This window comes from Phalangium opilio, unplaced genomic scaffold (assembly GCF_054372755.1).
Source record: "Phalangium opilio isolate 3A_F unplaced genomic scaffold, DU_Popi_V2 ptg000217l_1, whole genome shotgun sequence".
Classification (NCBI taxonomy): Eukaryota; Metazoa; Arthropoda; class Arachnida; order Opiliones; family Phalangiidae; genus Phalangium; species Phalangium opilio.
Window position 1 is genome coordinate 11,221,953 of NW_028324218.1, and position 23,210 is coordinate 11,245,162.

General features: G+C 36.4%; 1 protein-coding gene across 3 annotated transcripts; it reads right to left on the reverse strand.

Annotated features, from left to right (window-relative positions):
* Positions 1-776: 776 nt before the first annotated feature.
* On the reverse strand, positions 777-22,234 carry LOC149616281 (cellular tumor antigen p53-like). 3 transcript variants are annotated; one of them, XM_089857083.1, is made up of 11 exons: positions 22,075-22,234; positions 16,835-17,016; positions 16,675-16,744; positions 5,729-5,854; positions 5,602-5,651; positions 5,443-5,524; positions 4,032-4,438; positions 3,314-3,477; positions 2,209-2,321; positions 1,997-2,112; positions 777-933 (listed from the first exon to the last, which is right to left on the reverse strand). In XM_089857083.1, exons 2-11 carry the CDS (start codon positions 16,987-16,989, stop codon positions 888-890), a joined length of 1,329 nt encoding a protein of 442 aa, XP_089713209.1. In that variant the 5' UTR covers positions 16,990-17,016; positions 22,075-22,234; the 3' UTR covers positions 777-887. The 3 variants fall into 3 exon arrangements, with proteins under 3 accessions (XP_089713209.1, XP_089713211.1, XP_089713212.1); XM_089857085.1 differs by having other exon boundaries at positions 1,944-2,112; positions 22,075-22,233; XM_089857086.1 differs by lacking the exons at positions 16,675-16,744; positions 16,835-17,016; positions 22,075-22,234 and adding an exon at positions 14,871-15,274.
* Between the last annotated feature and the right edge of the window lie 976 nt (positions 22,235-23,210).

Consider the following 23,210-nt stretch of genomic DNA (forward strand, 5'->3'; position numbering starts at 1 on the left):
CCAACATGATAAAACAATCTAGTGATGTCCTATATCATAACTTAGCCAATGTAGACACTGATTCTTAGTTTAGATTAGTTAAGATCGACGAGAGAACCGATTATTATACCAGGGACAGATGTAATTTTAGAAGTAGGAATGGAGAACAGAGTAATGTGGGTGCGCGTCAAACTCCCGGACCCCCTTCCAAGGGACAGAGGGGTGTGAAAGAAGAGGCGGGTCATAGCAACAGAGGTAAAAAAGAAGGAATTACGTATTTTCCGCCGTTCCCGTCAGCAACGTCATCAAAACGTAGTTTAACATAGCTAATAAGATAATTTAAACTTTTCGTTACGTGCTGGAGGGAGGGGCTCATTACTAGGCTATAAGTAGGACTGAAGTAAATACTAACCCTTCTCCATCCCTGCTTCTGAAATTACATCTATCCCTGATTATACCCATAAGTAACCGATATCGAACAATTTTTAACCGATTTACGAAGGTTTGCAGAATCTCCTCCAGGTGTCTAGAGCACCGCGCCATCTGACGGTGATTCTGCGAAAATTCTTAAGTTACCCAGTCTCTAGGTATTAGGGAAGTAGTTTCCAGACCCCCAGGGAATAGGAATAAGGCCAATTGGCTTAATATATCTCAAAAATTGCAGCATCATATAAGCCGAAACTTTTGTGTTCAAAGACATGGATTTGAAATGTCCTGCCAAAAATACACGGACAATTTATTTACCAATGTATCTAATTCCAACACGCACAACAACTTTAAAAAGGACACTGTTTAAGTAGGCTGTTTTAAAAAATAGTTTATTGAAAGTCAATCCATTACCAAAAGAGCTCAACTCATGAGTTACAATAAAATAGGATAAAAAAAAATGGAATTTTTGGTATAAAATTTTATTGATCTGAGGGTTCTCTTTTGATTCTCCGTTCTCCAGTCAATCTAAACGACACATATTGATAAAACAATTTATTAGACAAGGTATTAATTAATCTTGGAGGAATGTAACAGCAGTTAATAATATGATCTAAAACAGTACGTTTATGCAAGGATATTATTATTAGCTATGGCTTGCATAAGACTCAAGTCTTTTCTACTTTGAACATTAAAGTAATCCATTGCAGAATTTCGTATTAACAGTTAAAATATACAAAGGCAAACGTAACGTTCAATTCATGCACTTAAAGGGAGGGTGAAGAGGAAAATCAAGTGATTTTTTTATCGATTCTTCCACTAATTATAATACCAGCCTGCACAGTGAAACATTCAGGAAATACTCCCGAATGATTTTAAAATTCAAATTAGGTTCCGATTTTAAGGATAATTTTAAACAAGGACTGCCGACCAATCACGTAACGCCCTGCCTTTTTATTAACAAAATTCTCGTGGCACGCGCCATGCCTAAAGAAATTTATCACGAGATTTGATAAAATTCGCGCGCGACGTGATAATCGTGGCGCGAGACATGGAACGTGCCACGAGAATTTTGTTAATAAAAAGGCAGGGCGTTACGCGACTGGTCAGAGGGGCTTGTTTCAAATTATTCTTAAAATCTGAACCTAATTTGAATTTTAAAATCATTCGGAAGTATTCCCAGAATGTTTGACTACGCGGACTGGCCTTATAATTAGTAGAAGAATCGATAAAAAATCACTTGATTTTCTACTTCACCCTCCCTTTAATAGTTAAAATATACAAAGGCAAACGTTTAATTCATGCTGTGTACAAGCACAATGAAACTTCTCTTCATGCACTTTTAAGAAATCTAAAGGACTGTTTCGCCATTTAACACTACAGCTCTTCGTAGACTAATTGTTCAGTGCATATAGTGTGGCAATGTCTACGACAAATGCCAAGCTTAGAAAGCTAAGCTAAGCTACAATTAACCCAAACCCAAAGCCAAATCGGAATCCGCATGCATTTTCAGTGCCAAAAACGCTAAATATCAATACCTGCTTTCTCGGTACTATTGCCCGTTAAAAATTGAACTCCGGGCAATACTTACAGTTGATTGTTGAGATTTGGTTGTGGAGTAGGTGGTGGTTGAATATGAGATTGAGCAAATGAGTCCCTAATTCCGTTCAAAACGGTCTGGGCAAGATGGGATTCGTGACGAAAAACCTGGAAAACATTGAAACAAAAATTAGTATGAATTGTAAGACACGATATAATTTAAACCATGTTCTTCATAGAAAAAAAAATATATATATAGCTAACCCGAAACTGAACACCAACTAATATAGTGTTGTCAGAATCATCGTCAGATGTCCTTGGCTGCTTCTCAGGTGGAGGACGTGATTCAGTTTCCGGTGGTCGCCGTTGTTGCACCTCTGTTAAAAAAATGAAATATTCAAAGTTAAATCAAGAAGTTATATCAGTATCTCAGAGAGAAGATATAAATTCGCCAGATTTCCAGCTTTATCTCCAGTCCTAACGTAGGTCCGCAGTCAATCCCCGTCTCTAAATTACAACCAGCATCTCATTGGTTCTTGAAAACTCACGTCAGCGCGACGACGCGAGTGAGGAAAATTTCCGACTGACGAGAGCGAAATAGCCCGGCGCCTCCTTTTACGTCCCCCCTTGTATTTTGAAAGGGGGACTGGGACTACGGCGCGCGAATACAAAGGCATCTTATATCTTCTCTCTGAGATACTGATATAACTTCTTGGTTAAATCTATATCTATATAAATCAAAGTCCTGACTGACTGACAGACAGACTGATAATCAACGCCCAGCCCAAACCGCCTGCCCTAGAAGGCTGAAAATTTGCAGGAACGTTACTCATAAGTAGTAGGCGCGTACTAAGAAAGATTTTTCTAATCCGCCGCCATCTTAAAAAATGGCGCCCAGAAACGTAAAAAATCTTCTCTATGCAACAAAGTCCGCGCGTTTCAACCGATTTCGCAAATATTTAGTACACTGGTTTCCTTTAACCTATAGACGGGCTGAATGGTCTTTCGGGTTCGATTTTCTGCCATCTTTTTAAATGGCGGCCAGAAATTAAAAAACCCTTCTTTATGGAATAATGTCCGCATGAAAAGTAATAAAAAAATGTTAAGACGGGCTGACGGGCAACGCCGAGTGCCTTCGCTCCTAGGGTGCTACAAAAATATTAGTCATCAGTAAAATCTACCCATTCTTTATATCATTTTGATGGAAGTTCTTATTACACGCGAGCGACGCCGCGGCTAACAGCTAGTACAACCATAAATTGAAGTCTGCTCTTTTCAAGAAACTGAACTGTTTCATAAACATGCATCTAACTCAAGCCCACCAAGCTAATACATATCACCATCACAGTAACCCACAATCTAAAATTACCATTTTCCTCTCTTGGAGCTGGTGGTTCACATTCAGTCATGTTAGTAGTCGCCCTGATTTCAGTCTCTCTCTTTCTAAGGTAATTTCTCTCAGATTTGGCACGATCTCTTCCTGGACAAGCGCAGATCCGGACTTCTAAAACCTTTCGACCAAGGATTTGATTCCTAAAGATGGAAGTAATTAAGTACTTTACGTCAGCGCCCCAAGTACCTACATCACTCCAACCAGGAATGTATGGAGGGGTTGGAATGGCTAAGGTCAAATCCTAATCGGCGTGAAATTATCTTGGAAACAACTGCAGGCGTGGCTTAATTTACGCTAGTGACGTCATAGCCTGACGTAAAAATCGTATTTACCACTTAAATTATTTTCATTCATTCATTGGCTGCCAAAAAACTTGTTTGCTATAATTCTCCACCCTCTACCCTAGGTCCTCTGCCTAGGCTGAGAGAATCGAATAGGAACGCGAACGGCGGCGAATCAGCGCATTTAACTTTAAAAAAATGTAAAAGGTCACTTCTGCCATGCCTTTTTTAAGGAGTCATTACATTTTTCGCCTTCGGTAAACAGCTAAACAGACGTAGGGGGAGGAGCTACACTTCTCAAAATAGAAAAGGACTCGCCTTATGTTTCCACCATCAAGGGTACAACGAGAGCCCCCTTAGTCACTCATTCCAGCCCCTCCATACATTCCTGCTCCAACTGATATATCACTTACCCGTGTTCCAGTGAGAAAACTACAACAATTGGTCTCCGGTTCATTCCTCCCATGCAGCTACTGTAGCAAGCGAAGAAGTAACTGAAGTACTTGGCCATCGTGACGGAATTGCATTCAGTAATGTAAGGGACAACGACGCTGTAACGTCCGTCAACACTGCATTCGTACAACGCGCCAGCAGCGTTGCAACGTATAACATGCTGAACGTGAGGGAAATCTCGGTTACTAAGATCGTCCGGATTTTGATGATTGAGGCAACGTGGAACAGGACGATCGGCATGTTCGGGTTGCGTGAAGTAAGGCATGGCTCGAATGAAGCAACCAATAGGTGGTTCAGAACTCATAGTAAATTGAATAGGACAGGCCAGGTTGAAGGACACAAAGAGTTTGTTGAGAATAGGAGAATACTGAAAGAGTGTGCAAAAGTGAATTAGAAAAGATTCTGCAATTATCACATGCAAATATTGGTAAAATTACGTAATGTTAAGGTTACAACAAGAATATAAGATTTCAAAAATGATAAACTGTTTTAAGGAAATAAATTTAAAGTCAATACGTCTGAACCGACTCCATTGAGTTAATGCCTCTGAACGGACTCGATCGTAAAGTTAATGCCTCTGAACTGACTCGATCGTAAAGTTAATGCCTCTGAACTGACTCGATCGTAAAGTTAATGCATCTGAACTGACTCGATCGTAAAGTTAATGCCTCTTAACTGACTCAATCGTAAAGTTAATGCCTCTGAACTGACTCGATCGTAAAGTTAATGCCTCTGAACGGACTCGATCATAAAGTTAATGCCTCTGAACTGACTCGATCGTAAAGTTAATGCCTCTGAACTGACTCGATCGTAAATTTAATGCCTCTGAACTGACTCGTTCGTAAAGTTAATGCCTCTGAACTGACTCGATCGTAAAGTTAATGCCTCTGAACTGACTCGATCGTAAAGTTAATGCATCTGAACATGACTCCATCGAGTTAATGCATCTGAACATGACTCCATCGAGTTAATGCCTCTGAACGGACTCGATCGTAAAGTTAATGCATCTGAACATGACTCCATCGAGTTAATGCCTCTGAACTGACTCGATCGTAAAGTTAATGCCTCTGAACTGACTCGATCGTAAAGTTAATGCCTCTGAACTGACTCGATCATAAAGTTAATGCATCTGAACTGACTCCATAAACAGTTTTCAAGTGATAAAGGAAACTGAATGATGATACGCGAGAGACTTGTGCGGAAAACTTAACATATCTCAAAGTCTATCTGGCAACAATTGCCCTAATGCTATTTTTTGAGAGCAACTACGAAAAGAACATTCGTAACTGTTATCTTTTACAAAAAAAGGTATAACATTAACTGAACCAAACTATCAGAAGAGAACAAGTGATAATTGAAATTGCAACTCACAGTCCATGGAACACTCTTCGAAACGTGTTGATCTTGCTCCTGATGTACGATATCGAAATCATATTGTCCTCTAAAGTCACGGCTAAAAAATTGTCAACAATTGTCAAATTAAACCAGTTATCTTACAAAGCATAGTAATAAAATAATATTAATTAGTACTAGAGCTGATTTCCATCGTAGGGATTTTGCTCTGATCTGTCATAGTAATCCTGCGAAGACAATAAAAGTAATTGAAATCAACTTTTTTCTCAATATTTCAATCATAAAGGCGGTTTGAACTACTTACATTTTGCACAAACTCGCTTCCGCTGGCCTGATCTTGTTGATGGTTCAACTGAGTGTAATTTATTTGATCCGAGGTCATTTCATTGGATGCAGTAGCTGATCCTAGCTCTTGAAGCGCGTAACCAGACTGTAAAGAAAATGTCAAATCATTTATAGCGATTTCCACTGACTGCTCCAAAGTGTGCTCTCAGGGTTAGGATGACGTAACTGCCCTCAGCGAGTTTTGGAGAGAATAGTTTCGTCAGTGGAACACGATCGAGAGGTCCGAGCGCGCTCTGAATAATCAAAATTGGCGCCTGAGACGAAATTGTAATATAATTTTTAAAATTTTATTCGCGCATGTGTTTTTGGGTGGATGGTGAAATTCAAAGTAATGACACAATTTTAAAGAGAGTTTTAATTACGAGATGTGTATATAGGTTACTTTTGGCAATATGGCAGTGATGTATGACTAATAAGGAAACCGGGAATATTTTGCATAATAACTGTGATCCCCAATCTTGAAAATTCTAGTTTTATAATAAGTTTTGGCCGTATTTTTTTTTTTGAAATGATATAAAAGGGTAAAATTGTATTTTTCGCCCGATTTTTGTAATATTTTATTTAAATCAATTTGCAAAAATATCATCAAAGCTAATTATTACACTGCCAATGTTTGAGATAATTGTGGGAAATTTCCACGCTATTGAATATGATACTACCATAAGTACCATAATTACCCCTGGTAAGGGGTAATTATGGTACTTATGATACTACACTTTGTAATCAATACTTTAGAAACGCAAATGACATTAATACGGAAAATAACAAATTGTTTTCACTAAAATTGCTCGTGTAATACAGAAGTTTCTCTGAATTATATTTGTACACCATGTTATACATGTACCAACGAGATGGAAATAAATAAATAATAATTCAGAAGTGCAATTCCTCTTCTGTTCTACAATATCAATTGTACTACTTCAGTGTTAATCACAGATTTCTCATTTCAAAGTTCATCTATTTCTCCAGAATTTCCCTATCCCTTACCGTCTAAAGTAATTTACCAAGAACAACTTCCTCACTTTTATTTGTAGAAAATCAATTTTGTTTCAAAATGACTGTTATCAGAAGGGGATAATAGAAGAAGGATCATCTTAATACATTAGGTATGTAACGTCATTCTTCCCAGGCTCACCCTTTTTGTTTGCTCTCCCGCTCAACAAACTACAGATAGGCATCGCACCGTAAGGTGAATTCTATAACTGTTTGGTATTAAATCCTCAGCAATCAACTCCCTAACCTCGTCTTGGGGTGAAACAAAAATCCACAAGTGCGTTTTGCCAAAAAGTTGAACGCAAATAGACTAATGATGAGGGAACTATTTATCGCGTATGTGATTTGGTTTAGTAACCTTGCTCCGAATGTTCCGATGTTGGGAAGAATGACGTTACACTTACCCCGCTTTGTGGTACACTTCTCTCGAAGAGAAGTATTATATACTTCTGCTGTTATGAATTAGTACACGGCAATGAAAAATTATCTAATCAATAATTATGATAATTTTTAAGTTTCTTTGAGTTCCTCTCCCAAAATTCCGGACTTGTCCAGGATTTCAGTACTGTCCATTGAACCCAACATAAGTATTTAAAGACCCCCCCCCCCATTGTGTTCCACTTTCCACTACAGTCAAGTTAAAATAATCTTGCTCCATTTTACTCAAATGACAATTATGAAATATTCATGACACGAATGAGGCCAACCAACGTTGTTTTCGACCAACCAAACCTATAAAAATAATGACAACTTTTCACGTGTTAAAATTTGTCATAGTCGCCAATGTTTATAATAATTACGAGAATTTTCGCATATTGCGCACACAATGTAAAAAAAAACGCACTTGCAACACGCTACACCACACAGCTTGCTTCGGTGCACATGCACTAGCAACCGGCAATTCAATATCAATTCGACGCCTGCTCTGGAAAGCAACTGAGTGTTTATGAAACGCAATGTCGCGTAGAGAGCCAACGCCATTATGTATAAAACAAAACCTATTTTTCCAAATCGTTTATAAATGGTTGGAATTTTTCGGAGCTTTCAACGAAGGATGTTCAAGAAGAAGTCGAATTATATCAGCATTCAGGCTAATCGTTATTAACTTGTACTTCACGATGTTTTCATTAACAATGGTTTTCCGAATATGCGCTAACTGGCCTTCATTCAGCGTAATGGAGTCTCTATTGCATATGTGCACTAACATCAATTGGATTTACGTCGTTAACGCTTCACTATACTCGGATTTAAGTAAGTCTTGTTTACGACAACTTAGGAAAACACATCTAAACAACAACTATAAAATGACAACTCTAAGTGCTCTTGAAATACTCGTTTGTTCTTTCGATATCGTATTTATCGCATCGTTTTTTATCTCGATGGCAATAAAAACTGAAACCTTCATCGACTTCACGGGAATTCCGACACTATCGCGTTACCCCGTTCTAGCGCGTGTCTTATGGTTTCTGCATTTCACGTTCGTCGCGTTGTTAGGCAGCTTTATGTGCTGTACTCAAGCTATGATCGCTTTTACAACCCTAAGCATCAAGACAGACATTCAAAACTGGGGTCAGTTCATGTCGACTTCGGAATGCGACGTTCAGATTCTAGCAAAAACCCACACTAAATTTATCGAAATGATCACCGAACTGGATTCGAAATTGCGATTGACATTTTTCTTTTCGACCGTTACGTGGGTTTGCAACTTTTGCTTCAACTGGACCGCAATTTTCGACCGCAACAATACGGGTTATGGTTATATGCAAATCTTTCCGGCTATCATGAGAACAATCGACACTGGAACTCTAGGGTTTACGTTGGCATTAATGTCGGATTGCACCGAGTATTTGAGCTCGTGTTGCCATAAACGCGCTGTGAGATTTCGAAACATGGAACACGTAAAACAAACGGCGGAAATGTTTTTGTCCATTAAAATGAAAGCGCCTTTGAACTTTACTTTCTTAGGTTGTATTCCATTAGATCGTGGATTTTTGTTGTCCGTTTTTCTAGGAGCTATATCCTACTTCTTGTTCACGTTAACGATTGTACCCCAAAAATCAGTGCAAGAATATGTCAAATTTAACACGTCAAACTTTTAGGACCATTGTAACTAATACGTTAGAAATCTAACTTAACTATTTGGAAATTACTGAAAAAAAATGTGTTCACAAAATTAAATTAATAATAAAAAATGCGTTTACAAAATTAAATTACTAATAAAAAATGTGTTCACAAAATGAAATTACTAATAAAAAAGGTGTTCACAAAATTAAATTACTAATAAAAATGTGTTCACAAAATTAAATTACTAATAAAAAATGTGTTCACAAAATTAAATTACTAATAAAAAATGCGTTCACAAAATTAAATTACTAATAAAAAATGCGTTCACAAAATTAAATTACTAATAAAAAATGCGTTCACAAAATTAAATTACTAATAAAAAATGTGTTCACAAAATTAAATTACTAATAAAAAATGCGTTCACAAAATTAAATTACTAATAAAAAAATGTGTTCACAAAATTAAATTACTAATAAAAAATGTGTTCACAAAATTAAATTACTAATAAAAAATGTGTTCACAAAATTAAATTACTAATAAAAATGTGCTCACAAAATTAAATTACTAATAAAAAATGTGCTCACAAAATTACTAATAAAAAATGTGTTTACAAAATTAAATTACTAATAAAAAAAGTGTTCACAAAATTAAATTACTAATAAAAAATGCTAAAACTATTTTTAAATATTAAAATCCGAATTGCTCCGTTCCTGTCACTAAATTCGTACATTGAACCGGCTATGACATAAAGGCTCTTTGGATCGAATAACTTGGGGTTTACAATTCTGCTCAATTAATAGTACACTTCGAAATAAATCGAACCTCTCTCACTCAGCCTATGAGAATTCGACCAAAACCCGTAGGGGTAAGTGGTTCTGGCTAGCAGACGCCACTAAAGTAAATGCTAATTATTTTGTAAAAAGCGATTGTTTATTTTATTATCAATATTTTATGCTTTTATATAGAAAAAGGCAGTTCTTTTAAGGTATAATCAAGAAGTGATATCTAGTTTATTAGGGAGAAGGTATAACATGCCTAAGTATCCGCGCGCCTCAGTCCCAGTCCCCCCTTTCAAAATACAAGGGGGGACGTAAAAGGAGGCCAGACTATTTAGCCTCTCCTCAGTCGGAAAATACGCAATTTTCGTCATTCGCGTCGCGCTGACGTGAGTTTTCAAGAACCAATGAGATGCTGGTTGTAATTTAGAGGCGGGGACTAACTCCGGACCTACGTTTGGACTGGAGATAAAGCTGGAAATGTGGCGAATTAAAATCTTCTCCCCAATAAACTAGATATCACTTCTTGGTATAATGCTATGTCACCTGAATTTTTCCTTTAAAGGGAGGGTGAAGTGGAAAATCAAGTGATTTTTATCGATTGTTCTACTAATTATAAAACCAGCCTGCATAGTCAAACATTCAGGAAATACTTCCGAATGATTTAAAAATTCAAATTAGGTTCAGATTTTAAGGATAATTTTAAACAAGGACTGCCGACCAATCGAGTAACGCTCTGCCTTTTTGTCAACAAAATTCTCGTGGCACGTTCCGTGTTGAATGAAATTTATGACGAGATTTGATAAAATTAGGCGCGCAACGTGACAATCGTGGCGCGAGACATGGATCGATAAAAAATCACTTGATTATCTACTTCACCCTCCCTTTAAATGATTCCTTGGCTGTATTTGATTGAAATGAATAAATAAATAAACAAATAATGGATTTTTCGCCCTATGCTTATAGCATTTTCGGGTTCAAATATATATATATAGAAAGTCAATTATAAAACTGCCAATATTTGGGATAACTGTGAGAAATTTCCGAGCTGTTGAATAAATATAAATAATGCAAAATGCTAACGATTTCTTTTTCCAATAATTTGTTTCGCATAACTAATTTAACTCTCAAACCTTTTTCCAATGCACTCAGTGAGTGCGTTCATGTCACTCGAAGTGAAACACAAACGAAACACCATGGCTCAAATTTTCACAGAAAATGCAATTCCATTATGCATAAAACAAAATCTAGTTTTCAAAGTCGTTTATAAATATCTGAAATTATTGGGCGCTTTTGACGAACGACCACGTTCGATAAGATCAGTCATAGGACAAGTCGTTGTTAATTTGTGCTTAGCTGAAATGATGGGCTGCATAATTAACCGTATGTACCACAACTGGAGTTCAGTTCGTGTGTTTGAATCACTATTCCACATGTGCATTGCACTAAAATGGGTGTACTTCGTTAACGGCGCTTTATACGGCGATCTAACAAAAAGCTGCTTAAGACAACTGCGTAAAACGCATTTTAACGGTAACTTTAAAATGGCAACTCTAAGTTGCGTCGAAACAATCTTATGCATTTGCGTCATGATTCATATGGGGTTTCTTATACCAATGGCAGTCGATACGCGTATCTTCATCGAGTTCTTTTATAAAGGATTCGAAATTCTATCGCGTTATCCGTATTTGGTGTATTGTTTATGGTTACTTCGATTCGCGAGTCTCTTGTTCATGCACAGCGTTATAAACGCGACGCAAGCTCTGATCGCGTTCACAGTGGTAAGCCTAAAGACTGATATTATAAACTGGGGAAAGTTTCTGTCTGTTTCGCCAGGGGTAAATAACGAAAGGAGTTAGAGACGCTAGCTTCCGTAGTGTAGAATACAGTGGGACTTTCAAACGTAGACACAGAAAAGAGAAAACGCCTCGGTCACGCCGTCTATAATTCAAAATAAGTATGATATTTTCCAACCAATAGCGTGGCAGCAAAGTTTCGAAAGTCATGCTGGGATATCGATTTTCTCCTGTCTGCTAGTGTTCGTCTGCTAATGTTCGTCTGCTTACGACTGAGTGATAATTAGGCTTAGAGTAAAGTTTATTCATTAAGGTGCACTTGAATTAGAAACATGCAACTTTAAAGTTGGTAAATTCCTTATTCGATAATGAAATGGAATTAAATGTCGTTTTTGCATCCTTCAGTTTTAGTTGTTTTAATTTCTTTAGTCACAGATACAGTCGATGATCCTGATCCCACAGTTCCCACTGGCACTGACTCGGAAAAATCACTAAGCCTTGGCTCACTGGGCCGACTCTGTAACCGCGCACTTACGGCAAAACAAGCTTGAACACATTGTGAGGATTTCTCCGGCTTCAAATTGCAAATTGTTTGAATTATTTTTCTTCTTTAAATCGCTGTTTTCTCGCGATTGAATATACTAATTATATTGGGTTGATTTATGGGACGACTTCACAACATCGACACCCGCCATTTTACTTTACCCAGAATACCTTGCGGCGCGAGATTTTAAGGCAAAACTTTTAAGGTTCTGGTCCTATTTACAATACAGTTCCAAAGATGGCACTACGTTAGTTACAAATTCTATGACGTTTCAAGGTCCCACTGTATTCTACACTACGGAAGCTAGCGTCTCTAACTCCTTTCGTTATTTACCCCTGGTTTCGCGAATGGACGTTCAGATTTTGGCAAAAACGCACAGTAAATACATGGGAATTATATCGGAATTGGATACGAAACTACGATTATCGGTTTCAATTTTGACGCTTGAATGGGTTTTGAACTTTTGTTTCAAATGGACTGCAATATTTGAAAGCGACGACAAAAGTTTAGCGGAAATTTTAGACGCCATGACGAACTTTTTTCTGACTGGAATTGTGGGATTTACCTTATCTTTAATGTCTGATTGCACCGAGTATTTGACCTGGTGTTGCCACAAACGGGGAACTTTGAACTATATCAACAGCAACAACATGACACATCATAGTTATTTGTGCGCTAAAATGAGAGCTCCTTTGAACTTTACATTCTTAGGGTGCATTAATTTAAACCGCGAATTTTTGTTGTCTGTTTTTCTAGGGGCTGTGTCGTATTTCATGTTTACGTTAACAGTGGTACCTCAGCAAGGTAATTTAAAATTAAACGCATCAGCCATACACGACTTGTGTAGCCAGTGCTCTAGAAACGCTACGTAATTGTCATCAGGGAGTGACGTAGTTGGAATGTCATAGATTATCGTAAAAGCGACGCCTGGTGAGGCGCAGTCAAAGCTTTAACATACTAAATAGGAAAATGGACTGCAAAAGTAACCGCATGTAGTCAATTCTCGCTTGTCGTTCTCAAACAAGCTCTCAGCAAGTCTCTACTATTACGACGTATAGGTAGTGTGATACTTATGGAACATATCTTATAAACTTATGACTGTATCTACATTAATTTTGAAACAAGGAAACCCATTTTGCACTGTTTCACCATGGATAAAGAATTTGTTTTCACGCTATAGGATAGGCAACTCCCCATCTCGAACGACAGCTTATTCTGTGTATACTCTGTTACTGCATCGGTTGTCAACACACGCAAAGCTAGGTGTCTATGTAACCAAGCTTTGTACTGCTGTCAAGAGACAATAAACTTCAGGATTTAAAATATTCGCGAGTTTTCTTAGCTCGAGTGAATGAACCTCTAGGCCTTAATTTCAAATTTTAAATCCTGAAGATACTGAAGTTTTTGGTCTCCTGACAGCACGTACAAAGCTAGGTTACATAGAGGCCTAGCTTTGCGCGTGCTGACAACCGATGTTGTAACAGAGTATAAACAGAATAAGCTGTCGTTCGAGATAGGGAGTTGCCTATCCTGTAGAGTGAAAACAAATTTCCTCACGCGCATTCTTCATCCATGGTTGCACTAACCCAGGAATAGTGGCACAGCAGTACAAGACAAACCACACCTACCTAACGTCATGCCCCTGCTTGCCCAATCAGCTTTACTCCCCCACTACCCTTCTACTAAATAAAAATCCTCCGTGTAGATGTAAATGGGAGGAGCCTTCATCAAGCCCAGCTCTTTTTTTTTTTTTAATTTAAACGCTGTAATTTGTTGTTGAAATAAATAAATCTAAAATTCCATTTTATAGACTTATTTGATATTTTTCGTAACTCCAGAATTTATTAGATTCCCGAATTTTTATATTTTTGATTCCAATAGACCATTTCAGAAAATATTAGCGCATGGGGGCGTGTTCGCCATTGGGGTATTCTCTCTAGCGCCAAGAAGCAACGCCAGACGGAACCAGAGAGGCTAACCAACTCGCACTGCCTCTAGCGTTGCTTCTTGACGATAGGGAGAATACCATAAAGGTGGCCTCGCCCCTGTGCGTTGGTTTATCTGTATATAATTTCCAAAATGGTCTATTCGAGATTTTAAATACTGAAAATCACTATTTCTTTAGTCTGTTGTCAGCACGCACAAACCTACGTACAGCTAAGCCCCTTAAACATAGAAACCTAGGTTTGCGCGTGCTGACAACCGAAACGGGAACAGAGTATATATCGAAAAAGATGCCGTCGGAGATAAGGAGTTGCCTATCGTCTAAACGTGAAAACAAATTTCCTCACGCTAAAACCATGGATAAATGACACTAGTGAAGAAATATCACGATATAGGATAGGCAACTCCCTAACTCCGACGGCAGCTTATTCTGTATACACACATCTGTTCCAGCTTCGGTTGTCAGCACGCGCAAACCAGGGCCTCAGTATAAGGTAGCTTTGTGCGTGGTCATAACCGACGAAAGAAAAACTAATTTTCAGCATTTAAATCTCGAGATTTTAAATCCTGAAATTTAGTATTGCTTTCATCTATTGTCCGCACGCACAAAGCTACATTACATAGAGACCTAGCTTTAAGCGTGCTGACAACCAAAGCTGGAACATAGTATACATCGAAAAATAATAATAATAATAATAATAATAATAAGCTGCCGTCGAAGATAGGGAGTTGCCTATCCTATTCCTATAGCGTGAAAACAAATTCCCTAACGCGCATCCTTCATCCATGGTTTTTAGTCTCATTTCAAGAAAAAATAATGGTTGTGGGCTACTTGGGGGCTGGGGCCGGGGGTTTAGAGAATCAAAGCGTCTCTTCATGCCCATAAAAAAGCGTGAAAATCGCCATTCGCCACTTGGAGCGCATTTTTCGTTTAGTTACACAGCGTCGCCAAAAATAAAACCACCACAACAATAAAACGCTTACCATATCCATCTCTTTCCTCGGCCTATACTTCATTTCGGTTTCCTCTAATATTGGCATTTTTAAAATAATTTACGGGGACTAATTAAAACTTGTCTATATTAAATCTGGATAAATATATATTAATTGCAAATAATTAATTCTTAAATATAATCAGGAACGGTGGGGCATCACACATTGAGATCACTAAAGCTGTAAATAATTCAACTTCTAAACTATTAGCTGCATTGACTTATTATCAAGCCCGCGTAGTTTCACGCAGAATCTTAAACTGCTCGTTTTATCGCCGTTGGTTTTACTTTAAATTGAAGTTGAGGCGAACATTCGGGGTTCGAGAGTAGGGTATTGCGAGTTTTGCGACTTGCCTTAGCAGGTTTTGGGAAAAGTTCTCTAGGAACGAACTTCGCTCGCTCAGTCAACGTTTCCCTGACGTCACGGTTTGTCGGTTGAGGGCTTGTTTTGCCTCTTTAGGTTTCCTGCCCGAACATGCCCGTGCCGCCCCCGTTTATACCCCCTTCTAGTTTCCTCTAGAACTAACTTATCTTATACTAGGAATTTCAATTTATGTCAATATTATTATCTCAACCGTTTTTGAAGTAAACGTGCATTAATTATGAATTTTTCGCTGAATAAAGTTTTAAAGCATTTGAGGAGAACTGAGCTTTTTTTTAAAAAAACTAAGGGATTTTTTGAGTTTTATAATTGAAGAGGTTTTTGAGCTTTAAATTAAAGAGATTTTCAAGCTTATAAACGTTTTTCTCGAAGAAACGTTCAAGCTTATAAACTTTTTTGTTGAAGAGATTTTTGAGCTTTTCAAATAATCGCAGAGATTTCTGAGTTTTATAAGAAAGTGCAGAGATTTAAGTTTATAAACTTTTGTGTTGAACAAATGTTCAAGCTTATAAACTGTTTTGTTGAAGAAATGTTCAAGCTTATAAACTGTTTTGTCGAAGAAATGTTCAAGCTTATAAACTGTTTTGTCGAAGAAATGTTCAAGCTTATAAACTGTTTTGTTGAAGAAATGTTCAAGCTTATAAACTTTTTGTTGAAGAGATTTTTGAGCTCTTAAAATAATCGGAGACATTTCTGAGCTTTATATGTAATTAAAGAGATTTTCAAGCTTATAAACTGTTTTGTTGAAGAAATGTTCAAGCTTATAAACTTTTTTGTTGAAGAGAGTTTTGAGCTTTTAAAATAATCGGAGACATTTCTGAGCTTTTAAATGTAACTTAAGAGATTTCCGAGCTTTTAAATGTAACTTAAGAGATTTCTGAGCTTTAAATGCAACTTAAGAGATTTCTGAGCTTTTAAATGTAACTTAAGAGATTTCCGAGCTTTTAAATGTAACTTAAGAGATTTCTGAGCTTTAAATGCAACTTAAGAGATTTCTGAGCTTTTAAATGTAACTTAAGAGATTTCCGAGCTTTTAAATGTAACTTAAGAGATTTCTGAGCTTTAAATGCAACTTAAGAGATTTCCGAGCTTTTAAATGTAACTTAAGAGATGTCCGAGCTTTTAAATGTAACTTAAGAGATGTCCGAGCTTTTAAATGTAATTAGAGATTTCCGAGCTTTTAATTGTAATTAGAGATTTCTTAGCTTCTAAATTAACTTAAGAGATTTCCGAGCTTTTCAGTAACTCAAGAAATTTTTTAGCTTTTAAAGTAACTTAAGAGGTTTACGAGCTTTAAATGTAGCACGTAAAACTGGGTGTTTTTCACCCCGAAAAATCTTAATCCCTTAACGTGAGTGGCACATGGAAATTCAAATGTGACATTTTACATTAAAAAAAAATAATTTGAACTTACTTCAGTCGACTGTTGGGAAATTTGGGGCCATAGTGGATCTTGAGAACCGAGTGGATTCGAATTGGTCTCACTGCAAAACAAAAGAGAGATGAACATTAATCTCCCAATCTGGTTTTAAAGCAACATAATTAATGTTGTTGAGAGTTAAATGCATGCTTACAATGGCAAACTCCAAGGAACAGGAGTATAATTGGTCATGAAGACGTTATTTTCATTTTCGAGCATATTTAACGCTTCATCCGACATAATTGGGCTAAGCGCCTCTTCGGGTGACGAATATCCATCAACTTTTATTGGATTCGCGTCTCCAGCCATTCCGCATGAAATGAAATACTTCGGTTTCTGTCATAATAGATGTTAAATTATCGGCATTACAATATACTCTTTGAGAGCCTTGGTAAGAGAGCTTAATGAGTGGCAAAACCGACCCTAGGCAACGGTTAAACAAAACCCAAACAATCATAACCTAACCTAATCCAACCAGAATTATAATGTACTCTTTGAACGCCTTGGTAAGATTCAAAAATTAGCTTAATTTAAAGATGGTACGATGATAATAAATTCTAAATGTTTCTAAAAGGTTTGTAAGAAATTATGGATGTTGTTCTTTTTGGGCGATTTCGAGTCGAAATTGTTCAATGTCATTTTGCAATATCGAGTTTAATTAAAGTGTTGACCCATTAATTAAATTAGAGATCGTCTTTCAGCTTCTTAATTAAATTAAGGGGTCAATCATAACTTGACAACTGCGACCCCGACGGCAAAATGCCACAGAACATTTTCGACTCAAAATAGAACAAAGAACAAACACCCTAGTAAGAAATAAAAATCTCAAAAAATTGCTCAAGATATTTTCGCATGAATTAGAGATAAAATATTTCTATTGTCTTCCTTTGGCGTTTATGTACTATAATGTGTGGACTTTAGTGGACTGCTAACTTTCAAGCCCTATTTAACGTCTGTGGATCCACATACAAAATAAAATGTTAACCCTATAGAGTGCTGTCAGTTGTGACGTCAGATCCAAGGTTAAACGTCATGAGTCTGCCTTTAGCAATGGGCGGCCATGACAGTTACCGTTTTTTCATTATGGGAAAACAGCATGGGTGACGTCACACCGGCGCTTCTGACAGCACTCTATATTAAGCAGACGTTACTCTAGCCCCTACCCCTTTTAAAAAGCATCTATTTTCTTGTATCATTGCGCATGATTATGAAATAAACGTAAATTTCATCGAATGTTTGTGTAAAAATTATTATTTACGCCTGTAAATCCGCTTCGCTCCAGCACATACGAGCAAAATACCTCACATTTAAAACTTGAAAATTAAAATTAAATTATTGAAATAGTGGTAATGTAACAAACAACCCAACAAAGCAAAAACTTAAAAATACAGATTTCTAGTTACAATAAGTTTGTTTGCACTGTTGTTGGGCTGATTCTGAACATACTGCCGAAAGCCAACGTGGAAATGGGTGAGTCATTCCTATTTTATTGAGATCATCCCACCATCTACGCTCATTTGTACAAATCTAGACTACAGGCTCAGCTCCTTAAAGTTACTTCAAAAAAATTAATATAATTTAAAACGTATTGAACTTTCAAAGTGAGACGCGAGGGCGAAAAGTTTCTGAAAGTTAAGAAGGCCGAAGGGGGTTGAAATGGAAGCCAGTTATCCGTCCCAACTTCAAAGTTACACCACAGTTGCACTTGCTATACTAAAATCTATAACGTTTTTCTAAGTAACTGGTAGATTGGGGTAATGGAAGACTAGGGGTGAGATAGAACATACGATATTTTCGCCAAAGATCAACGTCTTCAACAGGTTCAGACTTGCCCAACCTTGAGTGGCTTACGTTTTTAAAGGACCAGTCTCACGAACCATTAACTAGCTTAGCTATTATAAAATTGTTTTAAAATAACGATAACCGTAAGGAAATGTAACAGAATATTTACGTCAGCCACGCGCCGCTTCTTTTTATTCAGTTCTGACGTAATCTAATGATGATTCTACCACGTGTAATATTTTATTCCAGATTGCGCCTGAATTTGTTTGACAATTATTAAAATAAATTGGTCTGAATTAGCTCTGGTTGGGACTGGCAATTGCGTAAGCAACCGGTGGCAATGTGGTGCTTATTTAGGTGATTTCCCTTATCAATTATTTAACATTAATAAAAGTACGGGGTAAGATGTAGTAGATCACGTCTGGTTATGTCAAAGTAAATCATAATTATTTTTATTTAAACATACAATCAGGATTAGTGAAGCTAATTACGACTTGTTCGATCTAATCATGAGTTTATCTAATTACCATATAATCATTCTAATCACTAAGTAATCGAACTAAATGAGATCTAAACATTCAAACAACATTCGAAACATCCAAACAACATTCGAAACATCCAAACAACATTCGAAACTTTCAAACAACATTCGAAACATTCAAACAACATTCGAAACATTCAAACAACATTCGAAACATTCAAACAACATTCGAAACATTCAAACAACATTCGAAACATTCAAACAACATTCGAAACATTCAAACAACATTCGAAACATTCAAACAACATTCGAAACATTCAAACAACATTCGAAACATTCAAACAACATTCGAAACATTCAAACAACATTCGAAACATTCAAACAACATTCGAAACATTCAAACAACATTCGAAACATTCAAACAACATTCGAAACATTCAAGACAATATTTGAAACATTTAAATAATATTTAATGACACTAAACGTGATTTTTTTAAATATAAACATGATTTATTGCATGTTTAAATTGAAACGGTTGATTCTAACCTAGATTTAATTTATCTAACTAGAAAGGTTTAATCAATCTAATCGTGGGGGGGGGGGGTGGGAGTATAAAGCTCTATTTCCATGATTTTTAATACAAATAGCTTCCTCCTACATAAAACCGCCGCCCACCATATAAACTAGAGTAGCTTCCGTCAAAAAGTTTACTCCTACAAATAATTCAGAATGTTGCTGGATTATTGCCAAAAATTATCAGTTTTTGTAACAACCTCTTGGTCACAAAAAAAAATCATTCCGGTTATGAGACTTTCCCTTTAAGCATGGTCTATTTTGTATTCCAATAGCCACAAACTTTAAAATAAACAAATAAAAGTTCTTATGGCTTCTAATCTAAAATGACGCAATTAGTAAACGATACTACTTCAATCATAAACTCATAAAACAAATACATAGCTTAAATATTTGTTATTAGAACGATTGTTTGAAAGCTATCGAGCGTGAAGCGTTGTTAAAACGTAATTAATTCAGGCGCTTTTTAACTAGCTAGATCCATTGTTAATCTAATTGTTAATTACCTTTGAGCAAATGAATGATTTAACAAAATTAATCCGGTTGTTAATTGCATTGACATTAAAAACTGATTTCCGTGACTGACCCTAACTATTAAATTTAACTAATAATAATAATAATACTAAATTAAGAACCAAGTTATGTCTGACGAAGTCTAAACTAACTACACGCAAAGAAAGATTGTTTAATACAATTTCAATTGAGTCTGGAAGGAACCAAAATTTTGGGCCTTCAAAATTCAAAACCCTCTCTTCCCCCTTTAAAAATGGCAGAGTCTGAGACGTTAAGAAAGATGATGCAATTATGGTTAATTTTGGGTTTTATCTCAAATTAGGCGAACATTTTATAGAGGTCTACGGATGTTCGAGATAACGTACGTTACAATAATCGGGATAAAAGCTTAATCAGGATGTAATTAAGAAGTGTTTCTAATCATTTAGATGTGATTAGATTTGGATGAGTAAAAAAAAAATAAAAACATGGAAAATCTAACGATGCATGACGGGGAAAAAAGATTGTCATCAAAGAATATTTTTCTATGTAAATAGAATTGATAAAATGAGTCTAAACTAATTAGAAATTTTATGGATGTTTTAACTACGTAGTTTTATGGCTAATATTAATTGATGAAAACTAATCAGTAATTGTTATTAAAAGAGATAGAAGTCATATTTAAATTGATAAAAGTATTTATGCAGTAATTTAAATGGGTAACGTAATTCTGGAGTAATTTAAATGGGGTAACGTAGTTCTGGAGTAATTTAAATGGGGTAACGTGTTTCTGGAGAAATTTAAGTGGGGTAACGTAATTCTGGAGTGGTTTAAGTGGGGTAACGTAATTCTGGAGTGGTTTAAATGGGGTAAAGTAATTCTGGAGTAATTCAAATGGGGTAACGTGTTTCTGGAGTAGTTTAAGTGGGGTAACGTAATTCTGGAGTAATTTAAATGGGGTAACGTAATTCTAGAGTAATTTAAATGGGGTAACGATGAAGTAACATAATTATGAGGTAATTTAAATGGAGTAACTAAATTCTGGAGTAATTTAATTAGCGAAATTTCATTCTGGAGATAATTTAAATGGAGTAACTAAATTCTGTGTAATTTAATTGGCGCGATTTAATTCTGGGATCAATCTTACGTGTCATTTAAATGAACCAAAGTAATTTATATGAATCAATGTTATTCTGGGGTCAATCTAGCCGATTATAGTAATCTTGGGATCTATCTAACAGATTATAGTAATCCTGGGATCTGTCTAACAGATTATAGTAATCTTGGGATCTATCTAACGGATCATAGTAATTTTGGGACAATTTAAATGTGCCAAGGTCAACTTGAGGTAATTTAAACGTGGCAAGGAAAACTTGGGGTAATTTAAATGCGCAAATGAAAACTTGGGGTAATTTAAATGCGCAAAGGAAAACTTGGGGTAATTTAAATGCGCAAAGGAAAACTTGGGGTAATTTAAACGTGGCAAGGAAAACTTGGGGTAATTTAAATGCGCCAAGGTAAACTTGGGGTAATTTAAATGCGCCAAGGTAAACTTGGGGTAATTTAAATGCGCCAAGGAAAACTTGGGGTAATTTAAATGCGCCAAGGAAAACTTGGGGTAATTTAAATGCGCCAAGGTAAACTTGTGGTAATTTAAATGGGCAAAATTAATTCAGTTTCATTTCAGATGAACGAAAGTATTTCGGAGGTAGTTTAAATAGGCCAAAGTGATTTTGGTGGAAATTAAATAGATGAAGAATATTTCAATTAATAAATCATCATTAATATTTGAAATAATTAAGATAAACCCACTAACACATTTTAAATAAATTTAAAAGGACATTCACCCCTTTAATTTTAATTCCCAAGACCAGACATAAATTCCTTTAAAAATTCCCCCCTTTTTCCCGTTCGAAGTATTACGACGGATTGCGAAATCAGAGCCGCCAAAATGATTTTGACAGTTTTGAGAAATAGGATGAAAATGGAGAAAGATTCGGACCCATCAACGAGATGAATGCGACGCAGTCATTTCTATCTTAATTATTACATTAACACGGTCTTACCTATATGTTCTCAGCTCAAAACCCTAAAGAAATAAAAGTTCGATAAACGTTTTGGGGGTGCAAACATTTATGGTTGTCTTCTTGTCTTCGTTTCCTCTCTTCTGTAAGACGTCTTTCCTCTAGCTCTTTCGCTAACTGTCTGACACTTTACTGCTTTTTTCAAGAGCCCGGCAGCCCGCAGATAAAACCACCATACTTTGTTAAAATCATCCACCTCCCCCCTTCGCAAGTAGGTGGACTGGTCGGTGGGTGAGTTGTGTTCACACTAACTCGGTTAAAAAATTATGAGATAGCGTCTGTCTATGAGATCGGTAGCTATGTCTGTCCGGATTCGCATCCGATGTTTTGGAATTATAAAAGGTACTCTTAACGTGCCTTATTGTGTATCATTTACGAGATATGACGTGTCTTTAATTAAACGTTACGTCATTATGATATATGATTAACAAAAAATCTAAATTTCAGCTTTTAGTATCCCTTTTGAAAATACCACACACACTCATAGACTAATGGCACCCCATATGTTATTTCCTCACAGAGCTTAATACAGTCGAAGGCAGAGGCTGCCATTACTCTATACACGTTGCTTTATATTTTGTCACGTGATTATATGAGCGCGTGATTTTAAAATATTTCAAATCACGCGCGTTTCAAAATTGCTAAGCCTAACTTCAATTTCAAAATTGTGTTCCAGATTTTTGCTTAAGTCAACAAAATTTTCCAGCAAAGGTAAGATCAAGTCTCTCCTCCCTGTGGTAAGACCTTCAAGTTTTTATATGAGCGGCTAAATGTGTGCCTGTTTTTGTTATTATCAACTTAAATCAACTGAATAAATTTCCCCCTTTTCCAAAATTTATCTTTTACTCCAAAATATTGGTACATTTTCTAAATAATTGCTAATTAGCTTGTTTATTGCCACCTTTTCCAAAAGATTGTTATTTTAGTTTCTATCTATTCTAAAATGAGGCGCACTTTTAGCCACTCGTGTATTGATGACTTGTTAGGTAAGTTTAGGTTGACTGTGGTAAAGGTTTTGTTTGATATATCGACACTCTATAACAAACATCCCTGGTACAGCCCTGTAATTTCAATATAATTTGGCCCCCTTGAACGAGGAATTCCCAGTAAGCGGTGTT